This window comes from Panthera tigris, chromosome C2, assembly GCF_018350195.1.
Source record: "Panthera tigris isolate Pti1 chromosome C2, P.tigris_Pti1_mat1.1, whole genome shotgun sequence".
In the NCBI taxonomy this organism is placed as follows: domain Eukaryota; kingdom Metazoa; phylum Chordata; class Mammalia; order Carnivora; family Felidae; genus Panthera; species Panthera tigris.
In genome coordinates this window covers 67,097,286-67,117,997 of record NC_056668.1, presented here as the reverse complement: position 1 = coordinate 67,117,997, position 20,712 = coordinate 67,097,286, and the positions used below count along the sequence as shown (strand labels likewise).

The 20,712-nt window shown below is 40.9% G+C and overlaps 1 protein-coding gene across 4 annotated transcripts in view; it reads right to left on the bottom strand.

Annotated features, from left to right (window-relative positions):
• The window catches only part of CD86 (CD86 molecule), a 67,099-nt gene that overhangs the window by 12,318 nt on the left and 34,069 nt on the right, over positions 1 to 20,712 (bottom strand). For 3 of the 4 annotated variants that reach the window (XM_007098320.3, XM_042956212.1, XM_042956211.1), the window contains exons 2-5: positions 18,459 to 18,508; positions 6,353 to 6,688; positions 3,764 to 4,069; positions 685 to 834 (exon numbers count right to left, since the gene is read on the bottom strand). In XM_007098320.3, the coding sequence (XP_007098382.1) occupies positions 685 to 834; positions 3,764 to 4,069; positions 6,353 to 6,688; positions 18,459 to 18,508 (842 nt within the window). The remainder of the gene's footprint in view (positions 1 to 684; positions 835 to 3,763; positions 4,070 to 6,352; positions 6,689 to 18,458; positions 18,509 to 20,712) is intronic. The other variant, XM_042956213.1, reaches the window with a different exon arrangement.

Genomic DNA, 20,712 nt, shown 5'->3' with positions numbered 1-20,712 from the left:
ATAACATAGATTCCAGAAAAATCTGGAATATATACACCAAAATGTTGTCTACATAACTATTTCTTTCTTGTGGAACTATAGATGATTTTTACTTTCAGTATAATTGGTAATGGGTATGTAATACTTGGTAATCAATAAAAGTTAATATTATTTTTATAATATTATTTTATATTATATTTTATTTATTATTATTTTTATAATAATATTATTTTAACAAGTCAAGAGGGAACAATTCATCCCACTTTCTTTTCCTCAGAAACCTAGACTTTTAGAGATGAGAAGGTGAATCTTATGGTCATCTAATTCTCCCCTCCTCCCACCAAGCTTCCCTGCTTGAACTCTGCCAGGTCCATAATCACTAACATTTAGAAGTGTTTTCACCATTTTACTTCATTTAAATGTTCACAGTGAACTCATGAAGTGAGGTAGGTAAAGCAAGGAATAATCAGCTTTGTCTGGAAACCAGAAGTACCTTTGTAAACCTTAGAAATGTTGCCTCTCCTAGAAATCCAGAGCAATGTTGAGTCCCATCTATATGGGCTACAAACTCTGAGGGAAAACCTTTTCCTCCAGCCACTTGCTGACTTTTTGCCAGTCTGAGCTCAGTCAATGAGCTCCAGAAGGCAGCTGATCAGGAGGTAGCTGCAAAATAGCAATCTGTAGAGAGGACAAGCACTGACTCACCACATTCATGAGAGGGGCCAGGCTGCTTCTTCTTCCTTTTCCTTAGTGTTTTAAAGGACACCATCCCACAAAAAACAACAAACATTACAAGTACAGCCGCAATCCAGAGGAAGTGGCCTTGTTCAGGGTCTTTATCCTTAGGTTGTGCATCTAGAAATGACCACAAGTTTTCAATCAGCCAGGAAGGTTGATTATAAAAGGTTTATAATTACTGTTGTCTTCGTTTACAAGTCAACATCTCCCCAGGGTTCTACTGCCAGAGGAGCCTGAAATCCACAATCTGAGGCCATAGAAAGCCCGAGTCACAGGGCCTCACAGCTAAGAACCAAGCCATTGCTCCTGGCCAAATGCTTGGACTAAGCTACCTTCTCTTCCCAGAGGTTGGGATGACAAGGACTGTGATCTAGAAGAAGAGTGTCAAACTGGCCCTTGGTTCTGTCCATGGATATGGTACCCATGCTGAAGGTTTTGAATGTATAGTCATCTGTGCAGCAGCATGCTTCCTCAGCCCAGGGATAGTCAAGCCCTGGGGTCCTGAAGTTTCCCTTATAATAATTTTTCCATCCACTATCATCTGTAGATCAGGTGTCAGACATACCCCTCACTTGGACAAATATAACAGCTTCCTATCTCCAGTTTTGCTTGTTTGTTTATTTGTTTCTTCCACTGAGGTCACAGTGGAAAAAGCAGGGCTTTCAGAATGTATCACCTACTAGAAAACCTTTGATATCTTTTCATGCCCTGAGGAAACCGGTTTAGAATCAGCTCCTGGGAGGTCAGGACATTCTTTCCTGCATGGGGACTTCTAAGTTTCTACAAAGTTGAAAAACAGACTTTGGAGAAAAAGCTTATAACTGAGCGGCCCATTTTATAGACAACTTATGGGAATGATTTGAATAGTTAATCTCAAATTACAGGCAAATAGGAACCACTGACCTATTAGTTTAGCTGCAATTTGTGGATCCATACCTTGTTCCTAAGACATTAACAAAAGGAGTTGCTGCCATTACAGGCCATATTCAACACTTTTTTGAGTCTGTCCCAGTTTATCCCACTTGAGCCTGTTTGGCATTCCCAGTATAGAGAAGTTATACTTGATAACATGGAGACTGCTACCTTTTGACACCCAAAAAGATTCCTTGATTCAGGGTCTACTCAATTTCTGATCAAGCCATAGAACAGGGATACAGAGAGGCAAGCCCTGGCTTCCTGAGGCAGCTAGAGCTAAAACATTTCTGAATATGGTGATAGCTGGGAAGGTTTTGACAGTAGTGGAGAAACAGCAGAAAGGTGAGACATGATGAAGCTACAGTGGTGGTAAGGCTCTGTTCATTTGTAGACTGTGGGAGGCATGGCAGAGGAAGCCATGGCAGAAGGCCCCAAGGCATGTTAGGTGTGGTGGTGTTTCTGGCTCCAAACAGGTCCTGAACCTCAGGGATAGCTTAGGAGAGGCTACTATTAGGCCAACAGAGGTTACAGTGAAGCAACCAGGACAGGCTATGTGGCCTATTTACTGGACTCTCAGAGGCAGAAGTGTCTTAGCAGGAGGAAATCAGTAGAAGGAAAGGATTGGGCCACCGGTAAAGCTTATTGGCCCCAAGGACTGTCCATAAGAATGTGTCCATGGACCAAGTTATGTTTGAACAATGAGACACCAGGAGAAAGGAAATAGCAGGGTTAGAGGATTAAGAAAGAAGTTGAATGGATGCCTTAGAAGAGGAAAAAACCAAAAGGGAGAATTGGAGAAGGGGCCAAGGTAAGCAGAAGGCAGACGTGTGGGAAAAGGGGTCAGGATCAGAAGCAGCCATAAGGTCAGTGTGGGTACAGGGTCCCTTTATTCCAGAAGAGAATCTTGGAGTTACTGCTCCTCACAAGTGAAGTCTCAAATATGGATACATTTCTTCCAGGGCAAAGCCAGACTTTAAAATGTCAGGCTCGTATTAGCAGACACTACTTTATCGTCAGCCCTTTCCTCCAACTAGACTGGACCCTGTACTATACTGTCAACATGCCACAAGAACTTCTGCTTCTGAGTCTTTCCTTGATGCATATGCCCACCACCACCACCTGTGCCCATATCAGATACTGTGAATTGATTTTGGTCCTCTCACTTTTCTTTTTTAATGTATGTTTATTTTTGAGAGGGAGAGACAGAGTGCAAGTAGGGAAGGGGCAGAGAGAGAGAGAGAGAGAGGGAGACACAGAATCTGAAGCCGGCTCCAGCCTCCGAGCTGTCAGCACAGAGGCCAACACGGGGCTCAAACCCACAAACTATGACATCATGACCTAAGCCAGAGTCGGATGCTTAACTGAGTCACCCAAGCGCCCCAGTCTTCTCACCTTCTAAGCCTGGATGCTGAGAATTTTTCTTTCTGTTTAGGAAACCACTAGTCTGATGCCTGTCATCTCTTCACCATACTTTTAAAGCCCAGTTATCTTTTAAGATCCCATTTCCTTTAGGAAGAATTCCCAAGGAAGTTACCTACCTCTGAATGTCTATAAAACTGATTATCAGTCATTCTTGTTTTTAAATTTGGTCACATATTTCCATGGGATATGCTTTAGACTCTAATTCCAATCTTTTTAAAATCAAGTTTTCCATGTGTTTACATCATGGAGTTCTGATTCTATTAGAAGGTCCTTGAGGGCAGAGAGCATGTCTTACACCTTTCAGCTTTCATGTCTGCAGTCAACAATGTGTAGAATGGCTCTATACTCAGCATGTACTGTTATGTATGAATGTATGTATGATGTGTGTGTGTTTGTGTGTATGAATGAATGGAAGAATTCTAGCCTGGAGGAATCTTGCATTTTCTGACTGAATTTCAAAATATTCTATCCAAAGGTAGCCCAGAAGACTGGGCTAAGAACATACTTCCTCAAGTGCAGCATGCGTTCATAGTTTCTGGGACCCTGCAGCACTCAGATGGAGAGGAGACCTCTGTCTGAGTCCTCCCTAATAGTACCAAAAAATGACCCCATTGGAGGTTTCCTGGCAAGCAAGGCACATTGAGTGATCTGCCTCAACCATTTGTGTACAATACCTGTTGAAAGAAATAGTCTTGAGAAGCAGCTTTACCTATATTGAAAGGTAGGGAGAGCAGCATCTCCAGTGTCTCCAGTTTCAGGGCACAAAAGACGCTCACATTGTGTGCTTCAGGGACTGAAAAAGGCAAGCTGATAGAAACGTTGTACAGTTCTGTCACATTATTTTGAGTTTTCTTCATGACAGTATCATACTTAGTAGTTGAATTCTCAGTGTTTAGCTGAAAATACATCTCCTTAGGTTCTGGGTAACCTTGTATAGATGAGCAGGTCAAATTTATGATGCCAGAATTTTCTGTTCTATTAGAAGTTACTGTTATTTCAGGTTGACTGAAGTTAGCTGAAAGCAGAATAAAGAGACAAAAAAAAAAAAAAGAAATCAGTCTAAATTTAGATGTGTCTAGAAGATAACTGCAAATAACGTTCTGATCTGGGAACTCACTGGGGGCACATCTGGGAGCCTCCAGGTGTGTAAACTGTGGGCCTCAGTCCATGGTGAGAGCTTCATAATGACCCCACATTTATTTTTCAAGAATAGAGTTTTGGACTATGCTTACTTCCAGCTTACCCAAATCAGGGGGGTACTCTCTGAGTGAAAGGAGGGCTGAAATTGAGTCACCAAAGATTCACAATGAGGCCATTGTGCTGGAGAGTGGAGTCTTGGGAAGGAGAACTGGTGTGACTTTAGAACTCAGCCGTCTCGTGGGGTACATTCCAGCTTGCCAGACTAAGGAAGCAGAAAGGGATTGACACCAGCCGAGTTTATGGTGCTGGCATACTCTGGGCCATATCTTCCAGAACCCCAAGCAAGATAGTGGTAAGTGAGTGGATGGGGATTTTGGATTTAGAAATTCAGAATATTGGTTTTGGGCATAACTGTCAAGTTTTCTACATCATGTACAAGATGAAGGTCAAACCCAGCCATTTTTAGGGAAAATATATGATCTTGATAAACACAGAGATTCCCCTGCCTTGGTTTGCCATTCAGATTCCTGTGGCCATTGAGGATCACTGGCACCTAGCCCCTTCTGCCAGCCAGATCCCTGTTCTTCTTCAGTAGTCACTGGGTAGCTTTCAGGTTCTACATACTAATTTATAATTTAGTAGATTGCCTTTAACAGTGATTTGCATGTCATCTTTGTAAGTTTTGCTGTAAGTACCCTGTTTTTGTAAGTTTTGTAAGAACCCTGCCTATACTTTATGGAGTCTGTAGAAAGTGGGTTGCCATGGTGCTACCTACTTCGCCCTCCTTAACAATATCTGTGGAATCACAGGTTGGAAAAATGATTGTGTCCCACCTAAAACACACCATGTTTCTCAATGGTATCTGGCCATACTTTAAAAACATTGATTTAGCATGTGTACAAAATGTTCCAAAAGTCCTGCAGCCTACTTTAAATCACATAAAGCTTAAAGGGAGCAACTCATCATTCTATTTCTACTTTGCCTTTGCTTTAACTCTGTGTTTTCAGAATCAGTGTTGATCTGCCTTTTCCAGTTTCATTAAAAATTAATCTGAATCTAGTAATCTCACACTTGGGTATCTACCTAAGAGAAATGAAAACTTAACATTCACACAAAAACTTGTACATGTTTACAGAAGCTCTATTTATAATAGACCCAAAACAACTATAATAACCCAATGTCTTGCCGTACACTGAGTGGATAAAATATAATACTCCTCAGCAATAGCAAGCAACAGGCTTTTGATACATGCAACAATTTATATGAGTCTCAAAGGCATTATGTTGAAAAAAAGAAGCCAATCTTAAAAGGTTACGTACTATGTGGCTCCATTTAAGTGACGTTTTCAAAAGTTAAGACTGTAGGATGCAAAACAGGAGTTATGCATATGGAGAAGACATGATAATAAAGTGATACAGCATGAGGAAAAATTTTTAGGGTGACAAAAATGTTTTATATTCTATTTGTAGTGGTGGTTACATAAATCTATACATATGTCAAAATCAACAGAGCTATGCATCAAATAAAATAATTAATTTTACTGTATTATAATAAAAAAAACTGTAGTGATATGTAGACTTTTCAAGGCCTGGAAAAAAAGAGGAGCTGAATTGTCACTTTTGGGGATATGTGTTCTGGGTTATTTCCCTTCGTCAACCAGGCTCTTGGTTGGTCAGCAAACAACTCATAAGTGACCTCCAGGAGGTTGAAGAAAAACCCAGATCAATCAGCTATTACCTTTGCTAGTTGCTCTAGGCAAAGATTTAGTGGGTGAGAAATCTTGGACCAAAGGAAAAAATGAACATAAAAGAAATCTGAGGCCTATATAGCTTTGTATACTTAGTAATGGCCAAATTACCCATGGTTTTCCCTTGGCCACTTTAACTTTGTTCAGTTAGCTCTATTTTGCCCCCAAAGCAGATTCTTAGTGATCCTTCAGAAGCAATCTATAAAAAGTACAAGGACTTTCAGTTCCCTATTACCAAACCTTGCCTTCCCTTCAAATGGACTTCCCAGAAATGGCTGGCCCTTGCCTTCTCTCTCCAGGTACCACCCCCACCCCTCTCACCTCCCCAACCCTACCCCCTGCAACATTTCTCTGTTCATTGCAGTCTCATCTGAGAAGGTCAGGGATCTGAACATGCCCTTGATTACATACCAAGCACTGATAGGTCAGAACTCATTTGGTGCATGGGAACTAGTCCTTTGGGCCCTTTATAATGAATGAAACAGTGATATGTGCCCTTGTCCTTGATCTGAACATTGTGGAGTCTCAGGGTCCAGTTGTCCTTGTCAAAGCTTGTACGGCCCTTATATTTGAGATGAACATTTTGAGGGTTCTCTTTGCCTCTGAATAGCTCATACAGAACCAGCTTATCCTGGTCCTGCCAAAATACTACCAGCTCATCCAGGCTTATGTTTTGAGAGTTTGTAAAATGGCATGGCAGTTCTCCAGTCTTGTTGAAATATGCTTGACTCTTCATGGAAGAAACACCTAAAAAAGGAAAGGTGGAGATTGGAGAAGGTGAAGCAAGAAGGAAAAAGAAAAAACAACTCTATTTATCTTTATACAATACCCAGATGCTATGTCACCAGTACAGATACTAAAGAACTAGGTATTAAACTCTGGAATGTGCAATATACTGGCATCTGGAGAATGGGACCTTTGTTCTCTCTCACTCCACTGCTAACTAAAGTGGGCCTTGTGCAAACTGCAACCACTATGAAATGCACTTTCCTTATCAGTTTAATGAAGGGGTGGACTAAATGTTCCAAGAATCTTTCAAGTACTATGGTTCTGTGAATTTAAATCCCAAGACAGGGAAAACCAGCAGAGTTAGATAATACATTTACATTCACCCATCTGTTAACCTTCCTGTAACCTGAATATTGATTCTCTTCATTGTAGCTGTTACAAGGTCCATTACTTCTATGCCATCACCAAAAGTTCTCCCTTCCCTTCCCTATCCCCTTATCCCTTGGCCTGCTATAGTTGAAAGATTTCTGATAATGGCAACAAATTTGATACTCCCTCCCTTTCATTATGCCTTGATAGTTGGGTATTACATTGAGTAATATCTTTGAAATTCAAACAGTTCCCTTTGTAGAGCTTCCCTCATGAATACTGCTTTCCATGGCCAGCTCGCCCAAGGATATAAAACAGTTTGGAAATGACACGGTCAACCAAAGCCTCTATTTTCAGTGACCTCCCTAAGCTCTTTCAGGGATCAGAAGGAGAACTGTGCCAATACGATGGTTGTTTTGGGTTTGTGGTGGTCAAAAACCATTTAAAGTACATGAATAAAATCCTGGAAATGAATCATAGATGAGAAGGTGAGGATGTGCCTTTGGAGTACTGGGGAAACCCCAGGTACGAGAAACTTGCTCTTCCCCATATGTGTTGCCACTGGAAATTTTTACAACCCCTGGAGGACATGCTGGGAAAGTTCAGATAAAGGCTTTCACCCCTAAGGACATAGTGAAGTGTGGAAGGGATGTGGGCCACTTAACTCCTTAAATGTGATTGATTATAGGGTTTTTGTAGGACTTGTTCTGAGTCACAGAATTACGTATGAGTTGGCCAAGAAATTAAGTAGTAGTGGGTGAGAAGTGCAGGGTTAGTGGGAAATGAAATGCTGTTTCTTAGTTAATACGAAGTTAAATACCACCCTGGGGAGAATGTTAGGGTAGGTTTTGAATAAAGCTTCATCATTGAAGACTTCAGTGAAGAGATGTTGACATTAAGCTGGAAAGGAGAGCAGGTTGGTGAGAGAGATGAGAGGAGTTTCGTTTGAGGTGTTCTTTGAGGGTGGTGGGAGAAATTGAATTGATCTGATCAATGGGTTCCTCTTCTAAGAGGGAGTAGGACATATAACAGTGACATGCACTTGGCAAAATTGAACTATTCAAAGTGTGGCCCAGTGAGAACACATAATCAAGAGGGTTGGGTGGTCTTGCACTCTAAGGGAAGAGGACTCTGGGCACTCTTGAGAGTTGTTAGCACAAGTTCAAATCACTGACTGCTGCATTGTGCTCACTAGAACCCTGTAAAACACTTGGCAAGTATAAAATGCAACATCTGTATGGGATGTGTTCCCATATTGGAGGGTGGTGAGAAAATTTACCTGAGTACCTGGAACTGTGAAAGGGGAACCTAAGGAAGATTTACTTACAATTTACAGCAATTGCCTTACAAGGCAATCCGAGGGCTCCTGCTACTTCTTTGCTAAACTCTGAATGATAATGTAAGAGTGCCACCTGCTGTAAAAGCTTCTAGCAGCTATATCTCTGGGGAAACTCATTCTGGTTTTATCATTAATTTACCATATATATATATATATATATATATATATATATATATATATATATATATATATGGCAGATGACCTAAAGGCGAAACCAAACTCATAGTTGAAAATTCTACCAGTTAATGGTCAACATTAAATTATTGCTTAGTGGTCAACTGTGTCTTCTGGGCTTGGAAATGACTTCAACTTTGGCTTCTTCTTTTTGTCTTCTTTGTCTATGACTGTTTCTCTGCAGAACCTCTCTCTCCTTCCTACTCACTCTTTCCACTCACAGATCAGTCTAAATTCTTTGACTCAGGTCCCACCCCCCTCCTCCCAAAGATTATAAGGGCTGTTCCTTCCACCCATCTGACTGCCCCAATCCTCACCTACCAATCAAAAGTGAAAGGCATGGGCATCACTAGGGGACTGGACAGAAATGCGGAATCTCTGCCCCACCCCCACCACCAGACCTACTGAGTCAGAATCTTCATTTTAACAACAGCTCAGTTTGAGAAGCTGGAAGAGAGGATCTCTACCTCTGTCTTCGGAGTAGAACAAAGAAGATAGTGATAGGAACAATTTATTCCTATTTGTCCCTCCTCCCTTTCCCCTCACTCTAGGGTAGAAATCACTCTGAGGCCCATCTTGAGTGGAACTGAAAGTATTTCACAATTTACATTCCAAGTTCCTCACCAACCACTGGCTTACATGACATCACTCAGAGCTACACATGCTAATTTCCTCTCTGACAATGTGGGGAACATTTAGCTCAAGGTCTATTTTTCCTAAGTGGCTTTAGGCCTCCCCTGTTATGACTCCACACCTTAGGTCACCCAGTTACTGGACTCATTGAGACTCCATTGGTGGTTAAGCATTGAGATTCTCTCCCTTGACCAGCATCTAGGTAACAGAAAAGGTCTGGGTCTAGTTATCACTGATTGCTATGATGATGTCAGGAGCCAGGCACACAAGAATCCATCTAGACACTTCCCCGATCAAGTAGAGAAGTTTGTTTCAAAGGGTACTTGAGGACTTTCTTAGCAATATAATGTTTAAAAGTTACACAAAACTGTAGTGTTATGACCTTGTGAGGTCTCCGACCACACCTGGGACTTTAGTCTTTCCAGGCCACTACCCCAAATGCATGTCTTATACATTCAAGGTCCATCTTCTTCTCATGTTACTATGATTATTTATGCTCATAAATTTTTCTTCTTTTACTAAACTTCCTCCAAAGCTTTACCAAGCCCCCTGGAAATCTCATTCCATTGTAATAAACTCCTCTACATCTTCAATCTCTTCATCAAATATTTCCCCCAAGGTTGTGCTTTCATTGGAATCTGGCCTACTTGAAGGCCACCCTTTGTCCCCAGCTACTGCTTGTTTTAGCACATTTCGAGAGGACCTTGAGAAACACCCTTCCCCTTTTGAGGTGTTCACCTCTCTCACTGCTGTTACTACTAATCACTTGTCATTACTTCTTTGCTCACTGAGGATTTTGGCAGTAGATGCAAGATCCTTCTTTCCAACCAATTATTACTATCAATTTGAGTGATTTCAGTATGGATAAGTTCACCAACAACCTTGCTTCAAGTTTCTTTGGTCTTTTCCACTTCAAAGATCTTCATCCACAGGCTATTTCAGCAGCACCTCTCCCATGACATAACCCTGAACCTTTTCACCAAGAACATCTCTGCTCCTAGAATCCTAAACCTCAATGTACTTATCTCTGTCCACAATATATCTTCCTCCAACATTTGCTCCTGACTACTCCACCTAAGTTTGTTCTCTGACTTCATCAAGACCTCAGCTCTATCCAGTTTAGACCCTGTAGTGTGGTGCTTACCAAAAGACCTCTCTACAATGATAGAAATGTTCTATATTTGTGCTGACCAACGTGACAGTCACCAGCCACTATAGCCATTGAGCACTTGATATGTAGCTAGTGTGACTGAGAAAATGAATTTTTAATCTTATTTAATTTTAATTAATTTAGTATTTTTTATTATTATTTTAGAGAGAAAGAGGAGCTCATGTGGAGCAGGGGAGAGGGGTGGAGGGAGAGAGAGAGAATCTCAAGCAGTCTCCTACTACGCAGTGCAGAGCCTGACGTGGGGCTTGATCCCATGACACTGGGATCATGATCTGACCCAAAATCAAGAGTCGGGTGCTTAGCTGACTGAGCCACCCAGGTGTCCCTAATTTTAATTAATTTAAATATAAATAGCCATATATGGCTAGCGGCTATCATATTAGATGATAGTATGTCTTTCCAATCATTCTTTTGCCAATAAACTTGCCCCGCTGTACAGAATTCATCCTAAGAACATTTAATTTTTGATCTACATATCTGTTCTTACAACTAAATAATTAAGCAGTACCAGGGAAATTACTCAATTATTCAGACTGATGACATTACAAATCTGTAGTCTCCCGTCTCACTTAATTTGTTCTCTGGGCTGATTACCCTCCTTACTCTCCCTCATAGCAGTTACTTCAGCAGTTTCCTTCGCTACTGCTTTTAGTTTCTTTTTCTCTTATAGTCAAACTCTCTGAAAGAGTAAGCAGCAACTGCTGCCTCCACCCCCAGGCTCTGTCCCCCACCTCTCTGCCAAAACTTCCCTCACAGAGGTTGCCAGTGATTTCCCACCAATGCCAAATTCAGAGCTCTTTTCAGACCTCATGTTATATGACCACTCTGTTGAATGTCACTGTGTTGACCATATCTCCTTCTGGAAACTCTCATCTTTCCCATTCTCTGACCTCCTGGTCAGTTTTCTATGATCACTCTTTAAATGCTGATTATCTCAAGTGCCTGTTCTTGATCTTCTCCTTACTCTCTACTCTCTACGTTTTTTCTTCTCTACCCCCCTGGATTCTTTTCTTCTCTATTCCCCTGTCAAGTATAAGCTAATAATTCATAGATGCTTTTCTTCAGCCAGTCACTTTTACTAGAGTTCCAGATATCCATATTCAACTACCTGCTGAATACTGCTATTTATATAGCAACAGATACTCTCTTCCTCCCCTGTAAATGTTCTTGTCCTCTACCACATTGAATGGTTCCTATATACCATATATACATATATATATATATATAACATAATATCTATATGTTTTATAAAGTTATAAAAATGTTATATGTTTTATAAAATATTATCTATTAAAATATATGAAGCATCGTATAACGTACAATGGAAAACACATCATTATACATTAAAAAACCCCAGCTCCTTTGAAGTACAAGCCATCAGAATATACCATCCATGACCCCTCATGGCTGCTGTTGTCTGTCTTCTTCCTAAGTGCCCCTTTTTCACTGAAGATCTGAGCATCTGGCTTACTATAGTTATCTTCTCCTGTCTTCTCCTTCACTGCCCCTGTCTAGGTGATTTCAGCCTCATGAACACAGTGTCGGGCCTCCCACTTTCTTGTCCTCTTTCTGTCCAATGGTGTTATTGTTCACGCAACCCCAGCCATCTCCTCCCTGGACCAGACCCCAGACCAAAATTCTACCTCTATATCTCCTAAAAGCTCTCAATATCAAGCACCTCACCTTATTATCACCACCTCCTGTCTTTTTAGTTCATTCCTTCTACTACCACCACTCCATCAATTCTTCTGCCTCACTGAGATAGATTTTGAATTGGAACATTACTCACTGAGTTTGCAGATACTCCCCTAGGCCAAGCCTCCATTCCATCTCCACTGGGATAATTGCAATTGCCCCCTAATTGATCTCCCCACTTTCATCCTTGCCCCCACATCTAGTTACTTAAGCCCAAATAATCCTTTAAAAATGTATCTCAGATAATATAATTCTTCTGTTCAGAAGTCTCTGATGACTTCCTACAACACTGAAAATTAAATCCATATCCTTTCACATCACCCTGAGAACTAAATCCAAAATCCATCCCATGGTCTATAAGGTCTCATATAATCTGGCCCTTCGTACCTTTCAAACCTCTTTCCCTCACTTACTCAGCTCTAGCCACACTGGCTCCCTTGCTATTCCTCCAAAGGCAGGCACACTCTATCTCAAGGCCTTTTCTCGTATTGATCCCTCTGCCTAGAAGGCTCTTCCTCTATATAGTCTCATAGTTATTTCTTCACTTCATTAAGTCTCTCATAAAATGCTACCACCTAGGGAGATTTCTCTGACCGTTCTATTGAAGATAGCATCCTTGCCACTCCCTATTCCTTATACTGACTTATTTTTTATCAGAGTAGTTATCATGCCCTGACATGATGTGGTATGTTGGTTATTGTCTGTCTCTTCTGAGGAATCCATCTCCTAGTTTAAAAACCTATGTGTGATTTTTTTTAAGTCCTCATCCTAAAGAATTACAAAGGTTTTACCTAGAAGGCTTCATGGGGAAGAACTGTCCTTCCCAAACCAGACTTAGTGCACAGCCCATGCACAGCAATCTCTGATAGGAACTGTAGTCAAAACTCAAGATCTGTGGCCAGTCATGCTCATTCAAAAATTTACATTAATAGCCCAGACTCCTTCATTCCTAGATTCCTTTGAGTTCTTGAGCAGAGGCCTTCAGAAGCCTTTCCTGAGGTCTCCTAATGTTGGGGAAGAGGAAGAGCCTTGAAGACACTTTTCTTCACGCTGACTCAGTATGTCCAACCCAAGCACTTCCCTTCATCTTTCTTCCCCACCCCAACCTCAGGGTCCAAAACACTGTTGGAGCCTTTTGTTCTGGGCTCCCTCAACAATGAGAAGACCTCCTGGCTGTGCTGATCTACCTGACCCTTGGTTAGCATGCTGTACAGAAAGAGAAAGAAGTAAAAATGTGGAAGAACAGATTGAGTCATGAACAGTTAGTGTGAGAAGTTCTAGAGCTTCTCAAAGAAGAGAGAATGGAGGAATGGTACGTAAATAATAGTTGAAGAGAGAAAGATTGTGAATATTCAAGTTGAGAAGAACTTGGGTCCTCCGATTTAAAATACATTCTAAGTATCAAGTAAGATAAATGAAAATAAGTTCACACCTAGAAATGTTGTGGTGAAACTGCTAAACTTAAAGCATAAAATATTTTTTCAAACTTATACACTCATTCTTTAAAAACTGAAGAAAGAAAACCTAAATGACAATTAGATTGAAATGTCCTTAGCAACCAAAGAAAACAGTGAGGTCATAACTTCTAAATGAGTAACACACACACACACACACACACTAAATTTTAACTCCAATTCAATGGATTAATGCAATTTCAAAAATTATGAAAATGAAAATAATTTAGAAACTTTAGAAAGTATGTATGAAACAATATTGAGTAAATGTGAGAGATTCTTATATATATTGTGATCATAACTGTATGTAACTGTTTTTACTGTCTTATCTGTTGCTTTATAGTAAATACCAGAAAAGTGATTTTTAAATGGGGAAAGGAGTTGAATGCTTTTTAATAGACACATATATAAGAAGAAGGAATTAAAGAAAGTGAAAATGAAACCAAGAATGGGTAAATACTCTTAGAGGGTGTTAAAAGTGTTTTTATACCTTTGAAACTATGGCCCTGGAACTTGGCCCTATGGCCTGACAATATAAGAGGGGTCACTTCTGTTGAATAGATTGGCTCTAGAAGTAAAATGTTGCTTATATAGTAAGGGCTACTAAGTGTTTGTTTTTGTTTCCATAAATTACAACAGTCCCATGGGGGCCAAAATTCAGAGTTACATATTCTGAAAATGGTATTAAGATCTCTCACAAAGTAAAAATAACCCATAATATCTCAAACTTTTAACTCCTTTCTGAAGGAGTCTGTCTACCATTGAAGCCTCTGTGTTCCCTATTCAAATTGAGCACATGGGTCCTCAGATCAAAAGTGCATTGTAAGTACCAAGCAAGATAAATGAAAATAAATCCACACCTAGAGAAATTCTCTTTTCCCAGTTTTATTCTTGCTTCTAAACAACCCTACACTTATCCTATTCAGTGACCATCTCCCACTAAATTATCATGGCTGACAGCCCATACTCTTTATTTTTCACAGAGTGTGAGCAGGGGAGGGGCAGAGAGAGAGGGAGACACAGAGTCTGAAGCAGGCTCCAGGCTCTGAGGTGTTAGCACAGAGCCCAACACGGGGCTCAAACCCACAAGCTGTGAGATCATGACCTGAGCTGAAGTTGGACACTTAACCAACTGAGCCATCCAGGTGCCCCTTTTTTCACTTTAAAGAGAGAGAGAGTGAGTGGGGGAGAGAGGCAGAAGGAGAGGAGAGAGAGAGAGAGAGGGAGAGAGAGAGAATCCTAAGCAGGACCCACACTCAGCTCAGAGCCCAATATGAGGCTTGATTCCATGACCCTGGGATCATGACCTGAGCTGAAATCAAGAGTCGGAAGACCAATGAACTGAGCCACCCAGGCGCCCCCCAGCCCATACTCTTTGGAACTTAACTAAACACTCTACTAAAATGATGAATTACTTTTGGGGTAAGATACTACCTACTGGGTTGCATGAATGTATTTCAAAAGACCCTGAAACAGTAGCTTAACATGGAATGACCCCAATAGGAGAACTATTAGGCTTCATGACAATTCTTTGGGAATTTTGCGATTAAGTCTGAAGTATCTGCTCACCTCCAGGTAATGATTTTAGTGACCACTATCAACAGTAGCAGGAAATAGGAGTGAAAGTAACCACATATATAAACATAATCTCCATGCAACCATCCGCTGGGAACCTGCAAAAATCTGGGGAAAACAGTGGACCTTTCCATAAGATGTGGAATAAGGGTTTGACCCAATTTTATGTAAATTTTAAAGTGAAAAAAGACTTTCAGTTATACTCCGGGTACATTCATTGAGCCAGAGGTATTGATCAAAAGAAATGGGAAGCACTACCAGACGATAAGAGAGCCATCAACAAAAGTCAAACAAGAAAGAAATTTCCTTCTGATGTGTGAGCTACTGATTTTCCAAATACCACTCTGGCTCCAGTTTTAAAGAGTTACAGAGGCGCTGGGACAGCAGCAAACAGAACTTGACAGTTAAATGTGTCTCTCCAAGTGGCACCTAGAAATTCCCTTAGCTTTATAAATACAGAGCACAAATTGTAACCTAATTCTGCAAGGCCCTCCTTCCCTTTTCAGTCTTAAACTCTCATCCAGTTTTCATCTGAAGGGCAGAGGTGGCCACTATAATGTCTAATTTCCACAACTAAGGGAAGACACGAAAGATATGGGGGAGAGGAAAAACAAAATTATTTTGCTGCACTGCTTTATCTCTGCCATCAAATAAATCATTCAACCCTGCATTTTTGCTGCAGATTAACTGGGCCAACTGCATCTCCTTTCTTCCCTTGGATCCGTGCCTATGGCCGGGTCAATGCTTACCAACTCAGTAAGCAGAGATGTGTCCTGAGAAGAAAGACAGATAAAATTCAAGTTGATTCTTCCCCTTCTTTAAAAAAGAATGATATCTGTTTTGTTGTTGTTCTTCTTTTTGTTCTTTTTAATAGCATGTGAAGCATTGGCAATGCTACATTCTAATTCTAATCCGGTATCACCATTTTCCTATCCCAATATTGCAATTTTTATTGCCAAATATATAGCTTATACTTTTATTTATTTTTTATTTTTTTTTATACTTTTAATGCCATAAAACTTAAGCAGTTACCATTTGGGGGGTTATTTTTAAGGTTTCAATACTGGTAATTCTCTTTTCTGAGGTTAAGAAGTGTCCAGGCAGTTTCAAAGTTAAAACAAGGGCAAAAGTGACATCTGGACTCAGTTTTGATAGGGTTTCTCAGCTTTATTCTCACTTTCAGTGTGCAGAGTCAGAAAGTTTAGGGGAAAATGGTATCTCAGTTCAGACTTTTCTAAAAATTTGTTTCTAAGCCATTTTTCTTCATTTTTCCCCCACGTCATAAGAGCTGGGCTGGCCACTGTAATGAGAAGGGCGGGGGCCCAAGCATTAGAGACAGCTGAGGTGTTGGCTATAGGAAAGGTGGAGGACGTGCTGGTGGGGATCTGTGACCTTGGCTGAGACATAAGTGACCTTATCCAACAAAGTTGTTTGTATCTTCAAGGAACAAATCCTACCACTTATGAACAGTTCATGAGCAACAGTTAGGAGAGGAAGCATAATGTCAAGGTTAAGTGAATAGATGCTGAATCTACACTGTGGGGTATGAATCTAAGCTCTGCCACTTATACCTATGTTGGTCTTAGACAAATTACTTAACCTCTCTGGGCTCTTTTCTACATCTATAAAATGGTGAATCAAAATAAGACCTAAAGCAGCAAATTATTGTGATGTTCAAATGAGTTATTATTTATAAAATGCTTATAACAGTACCTGGCACAAAGTAAGTGCTACATCTAAGTATTTGTCAAGTAAATAAAATAGGAAGTAGAATGGGAAGGGCTTCCTGCTGGATAATGTTCTCCAGAGACTTGTCTTGGTCCCTTTCTCTCTTACTCTTGCTCACATATACCTTATGCCTCCCCAAGAGCTAAAGTTAGCAGGTTATTGGCCCTGGATCGTAGAAGATTCTGTTCTGGCCTAAATCAGTGAAGTGGTCAGTTAGCACATCTATAGACCTCATACTCATGGACTCAACAAGCTCCAAGGTGCTAAGTAGAAAACAGAAATCACAAAAGGCCTGTCCCAGCTAGCATCAATCTGAGGGAGTATCTCTCCCTAGAACCTTGACTCCTCATCACAGACAGCAGGCATGAGGCCAATGGCCATGGGCCTGGTGTGCAGCCCTCTGGAGGAGGTGAACTCACCAGCATGCTGGTTACTGAGGGGCAGCCTGCCTCCTGCTATGGCCACGCTTGGGCTCAGCTCACCCTCCCTTCCTGCCCCACATCAGAACTGGGATGGTTTCTCTCTTGGTGCTGAGGGTGTGGAAAATGAGCAGCAGGAAGGGGCGGGAGAGGAGAAACTAAAGGCACCCAGTCATAGGGTGTGCAGCAGGAACCTCGATCAATCCCAGTTTATAGATGAAGAAACTGAAACTCAGGAGCAGCAAACAGGGAAGATCTGAGTTTTGTGAGGCCTGAGTCTTCTAAAACATCTTTGTTGGGGGTGGGGAGGGAGGGGGAGTTCTCTTTAAGAGAAAGAATATAGAATTCAAATACAAAATGCCCATGGCCACTACAGTGGCACCCAACAGAAGGAGAATGTGATGGAGAGGAAAGCTGCAGTGGAAAAATACAGTGGTCTTAACTATTGTGGTTAAAATATCATATTTATGAAAATTTTACCAAAGCATGAGATTCATGATCACACTACTAGGGCCCCTTATGGAGGCTCAGAGGGGACTTTGGAAAGTGTGAGAATCCCTGAAGCTCAGCTTCATTCACTTCATGGTGAATCCACTGATGCAACAAGCTGAAGGTCACTGAGGTAGGTAGCAGGGCTGGGCTTCTTGATATTTCCAGTAAACAGTGGCAACTATGATGTATAGGCATGGGCTGGTAGGGAAGGCAGTGGAAGAGGAAAGGGAAGGTAGGGAACATGTAAACCAGTGGTCCCTAATGGAAGGCTTTCAGAAGCCCATCAGCTATTTTCTAAAAGCCAGAGAATGCCAGGAATGGGGACAGAGAAGACCAGAAGGAAGTATGTGTGGAGCAAAAGAGTTAAGCCTCAGTGGTGTCAGAGCAGGGGCCTTCCCATAGCTCCCTGGGTGCTGCTGGACAGGCCAGTGTACCTTACTTTGTGTATCCAGTACCATGGGTATAAGATGGCAAAGGAGGAGGATGTGCAGAGGGGTGGAGCTCCATCCCAGGCTACACCTGCCATTGGTTGAGATACCTGTTCTTAATCATGATGCTTCCTTCTTCTCCAGAAAAATGTGTTTTGTTTTTTTTTTGTTGTTGTTGTTTAATGTGGTATTGTGCAGCACTGTATAGAAATTAAGTAAAATCCATCAAGTCTCAGGACTGGGCTCACAATGGTCAACTCATTGGGAGACAGTAGAAGGATTCTAGGACTTTACAAGTCAAAGGTTCTTACCAGAGAGCAGGAGGGCCATCACAAGGAGAGTGCGACTCAGTCCCATAGTGCTAGAGTTAAAAAAGAAAAGATAAAATTTGATTAGCAAATGACACTGAATATCAAAACATGACATGTGGAGTTTGAGATTCACTTAGGCCCATGGATGTGGCAGAGACCATGCTATGTATTCACCAAAGCTATTTCCTTTTCCTCCTGGCTCCACAGATATGCCCTACATCCCAGCCTCCCCTGCAATTAGGTGGGCCACGTGATTGGGGTTCTAGCCAGGGGAATAGTAGGCAGAAAAGACTGGTGTTGCTTCCAGACCTGCCAACAAAGCTTCCTCTCTCTTTGTTCCCTCTCCTGCCTTCTTAGATGCAAAGAATCCAGAGGAAGAATCCAAGGCCCCAGAGGATGGCAAAGCCTCACTATGAAAGGAACTGGTTTAGTGAACAAATTAATGAAACAGCTCTTTCCACCCTAAAGTGATCAATATTGGACTGTAGCATGAGCAAAACATAAACTTTTATTGTGTTAAGCTAATGAAATTTTGGGGATTATTTATTGGAGTAATTAGCATTACTTATCTTGACCAATACAATGGGTTTGATGGGACAAATAAAGAGTATGTTTAGCAATCAACTTGCCTTTGGTTTCCCTGTGATTCTCGAACTTTAATGTGCATAAAAATCATCTAGAAGATCATGTTAAAGTAGTTATTTGGGCATTGTCCATAGAGATTCTGAATTACTAGGCAGGGTGAAACCCATGTCTAATGAACTCAGAGGTGATGCTGCTGCTGCTGGTCTAAGGACCCCTCTTTGAGAACATGATGGAGCCAAAGAAAACAATAGGCATTGCTTTATACTCTCATCTCTTTCTTCCTCTCCACCCTCCCTCTTTCTTTACTCACCCATTTACCCCAACTTAGACAAAAAAGCTGTTCAGAATGGCTTACAGGGAAGCATAGAATAGGGGAGAATGACCAAAATTAGAAACAGTTGAAAAGCAAAACAAATGCAAGAATGAAAAACGGAGCCTTGTACAAGCCCAATGCTAAATGTTTACCATAGAAATCTGCTCATCCTGCATGGTTCAAGTCATAAGTTTGGCCTATAACTTTTTACCAAAGTGAAAATGAAAACCTAATTGGTGAATTAATCTACAGATCTAATTAAGATACAACAAACCAATGCCCAGGAGAAGATGCACAACTATTTCTTATCCAATAGAAGAAATGTCTTCCTTAGGGGTGTCTGTCGAGGAGCCATCTCTAATCCATTTGGGCTATGCTAGATACCCTTTCTCTCTGCTCCCATAGCACTCAGCATAGAACTTTGGGCTAAAAGTGTCTGTTATGTTTCTTCCCTTCTAGACTATAACCTCTTTTTTTTAGTTAAAAATCTTTGAATAGATTATACCTGCACATGGAACTAAATTTAAAAGTTAAAGGTGATAAATAGTGGAAAGCAAGTCTCTCTCCCAATCTGTCCCCTAGCTATCTAGTTTTCCTCCACAGACATAACTGGAGTGACCACTGCTATCTGTTAAGTTTCTTGCTTAGACTTGCAATTATTTTAGGTAATGCAGAATGAAAACATAGACCCATATTCTTTTTTCATTTCATCTTTAAACACTAGCGGTAGTATTTTATACACAATTTTGCACACTTGCCACTACCTTAGAGGTTGTTCTGTATCAGCATGTACTGGGTATCTTCATTCTAACAGTTGCATATTCTGTCGTATTCTATTGAGTGATAATAATTTATTTTACCAGCCTCTATCAATAGATGTATTTTGCTGCAATGAAAAACCTTGGTCATATGCCAAATCACTGTGGGAGTAAGCTATCTTCCTAGAAGTAGAATGGCTTGACCAAAGGGTCAAAATTAATTGAAATTTTAATCTTTGAAACATTGCAAAATTGTTTTCCCCTAAGATTATATGTTTATGTCCCCCATGAGCATGCTTCTTTTCACATAGCTTTTGCCAACATAACATGTTTTCTAATTTGTCATCTTTACTAATAGGGAAAGTTAAGATGACACCTCATTGTAATTTTCATTTTTATTATTTTAAAAAATTTTTAATGTTTATTTATTTTTGAGAGAGAGATAGAGTGTGAGTAGGGGAGGGGCACAAAGAGAGGGAGACACAGAATCTGAAGCAGGCTCCAGGCTCCAAGCTGTGAGAATAGAGCCTGATGTGGGCCTCAAACCCACAAACCGAGAGATCATGACCTGAGTCAAAGTGGGACACTTAACCAACTG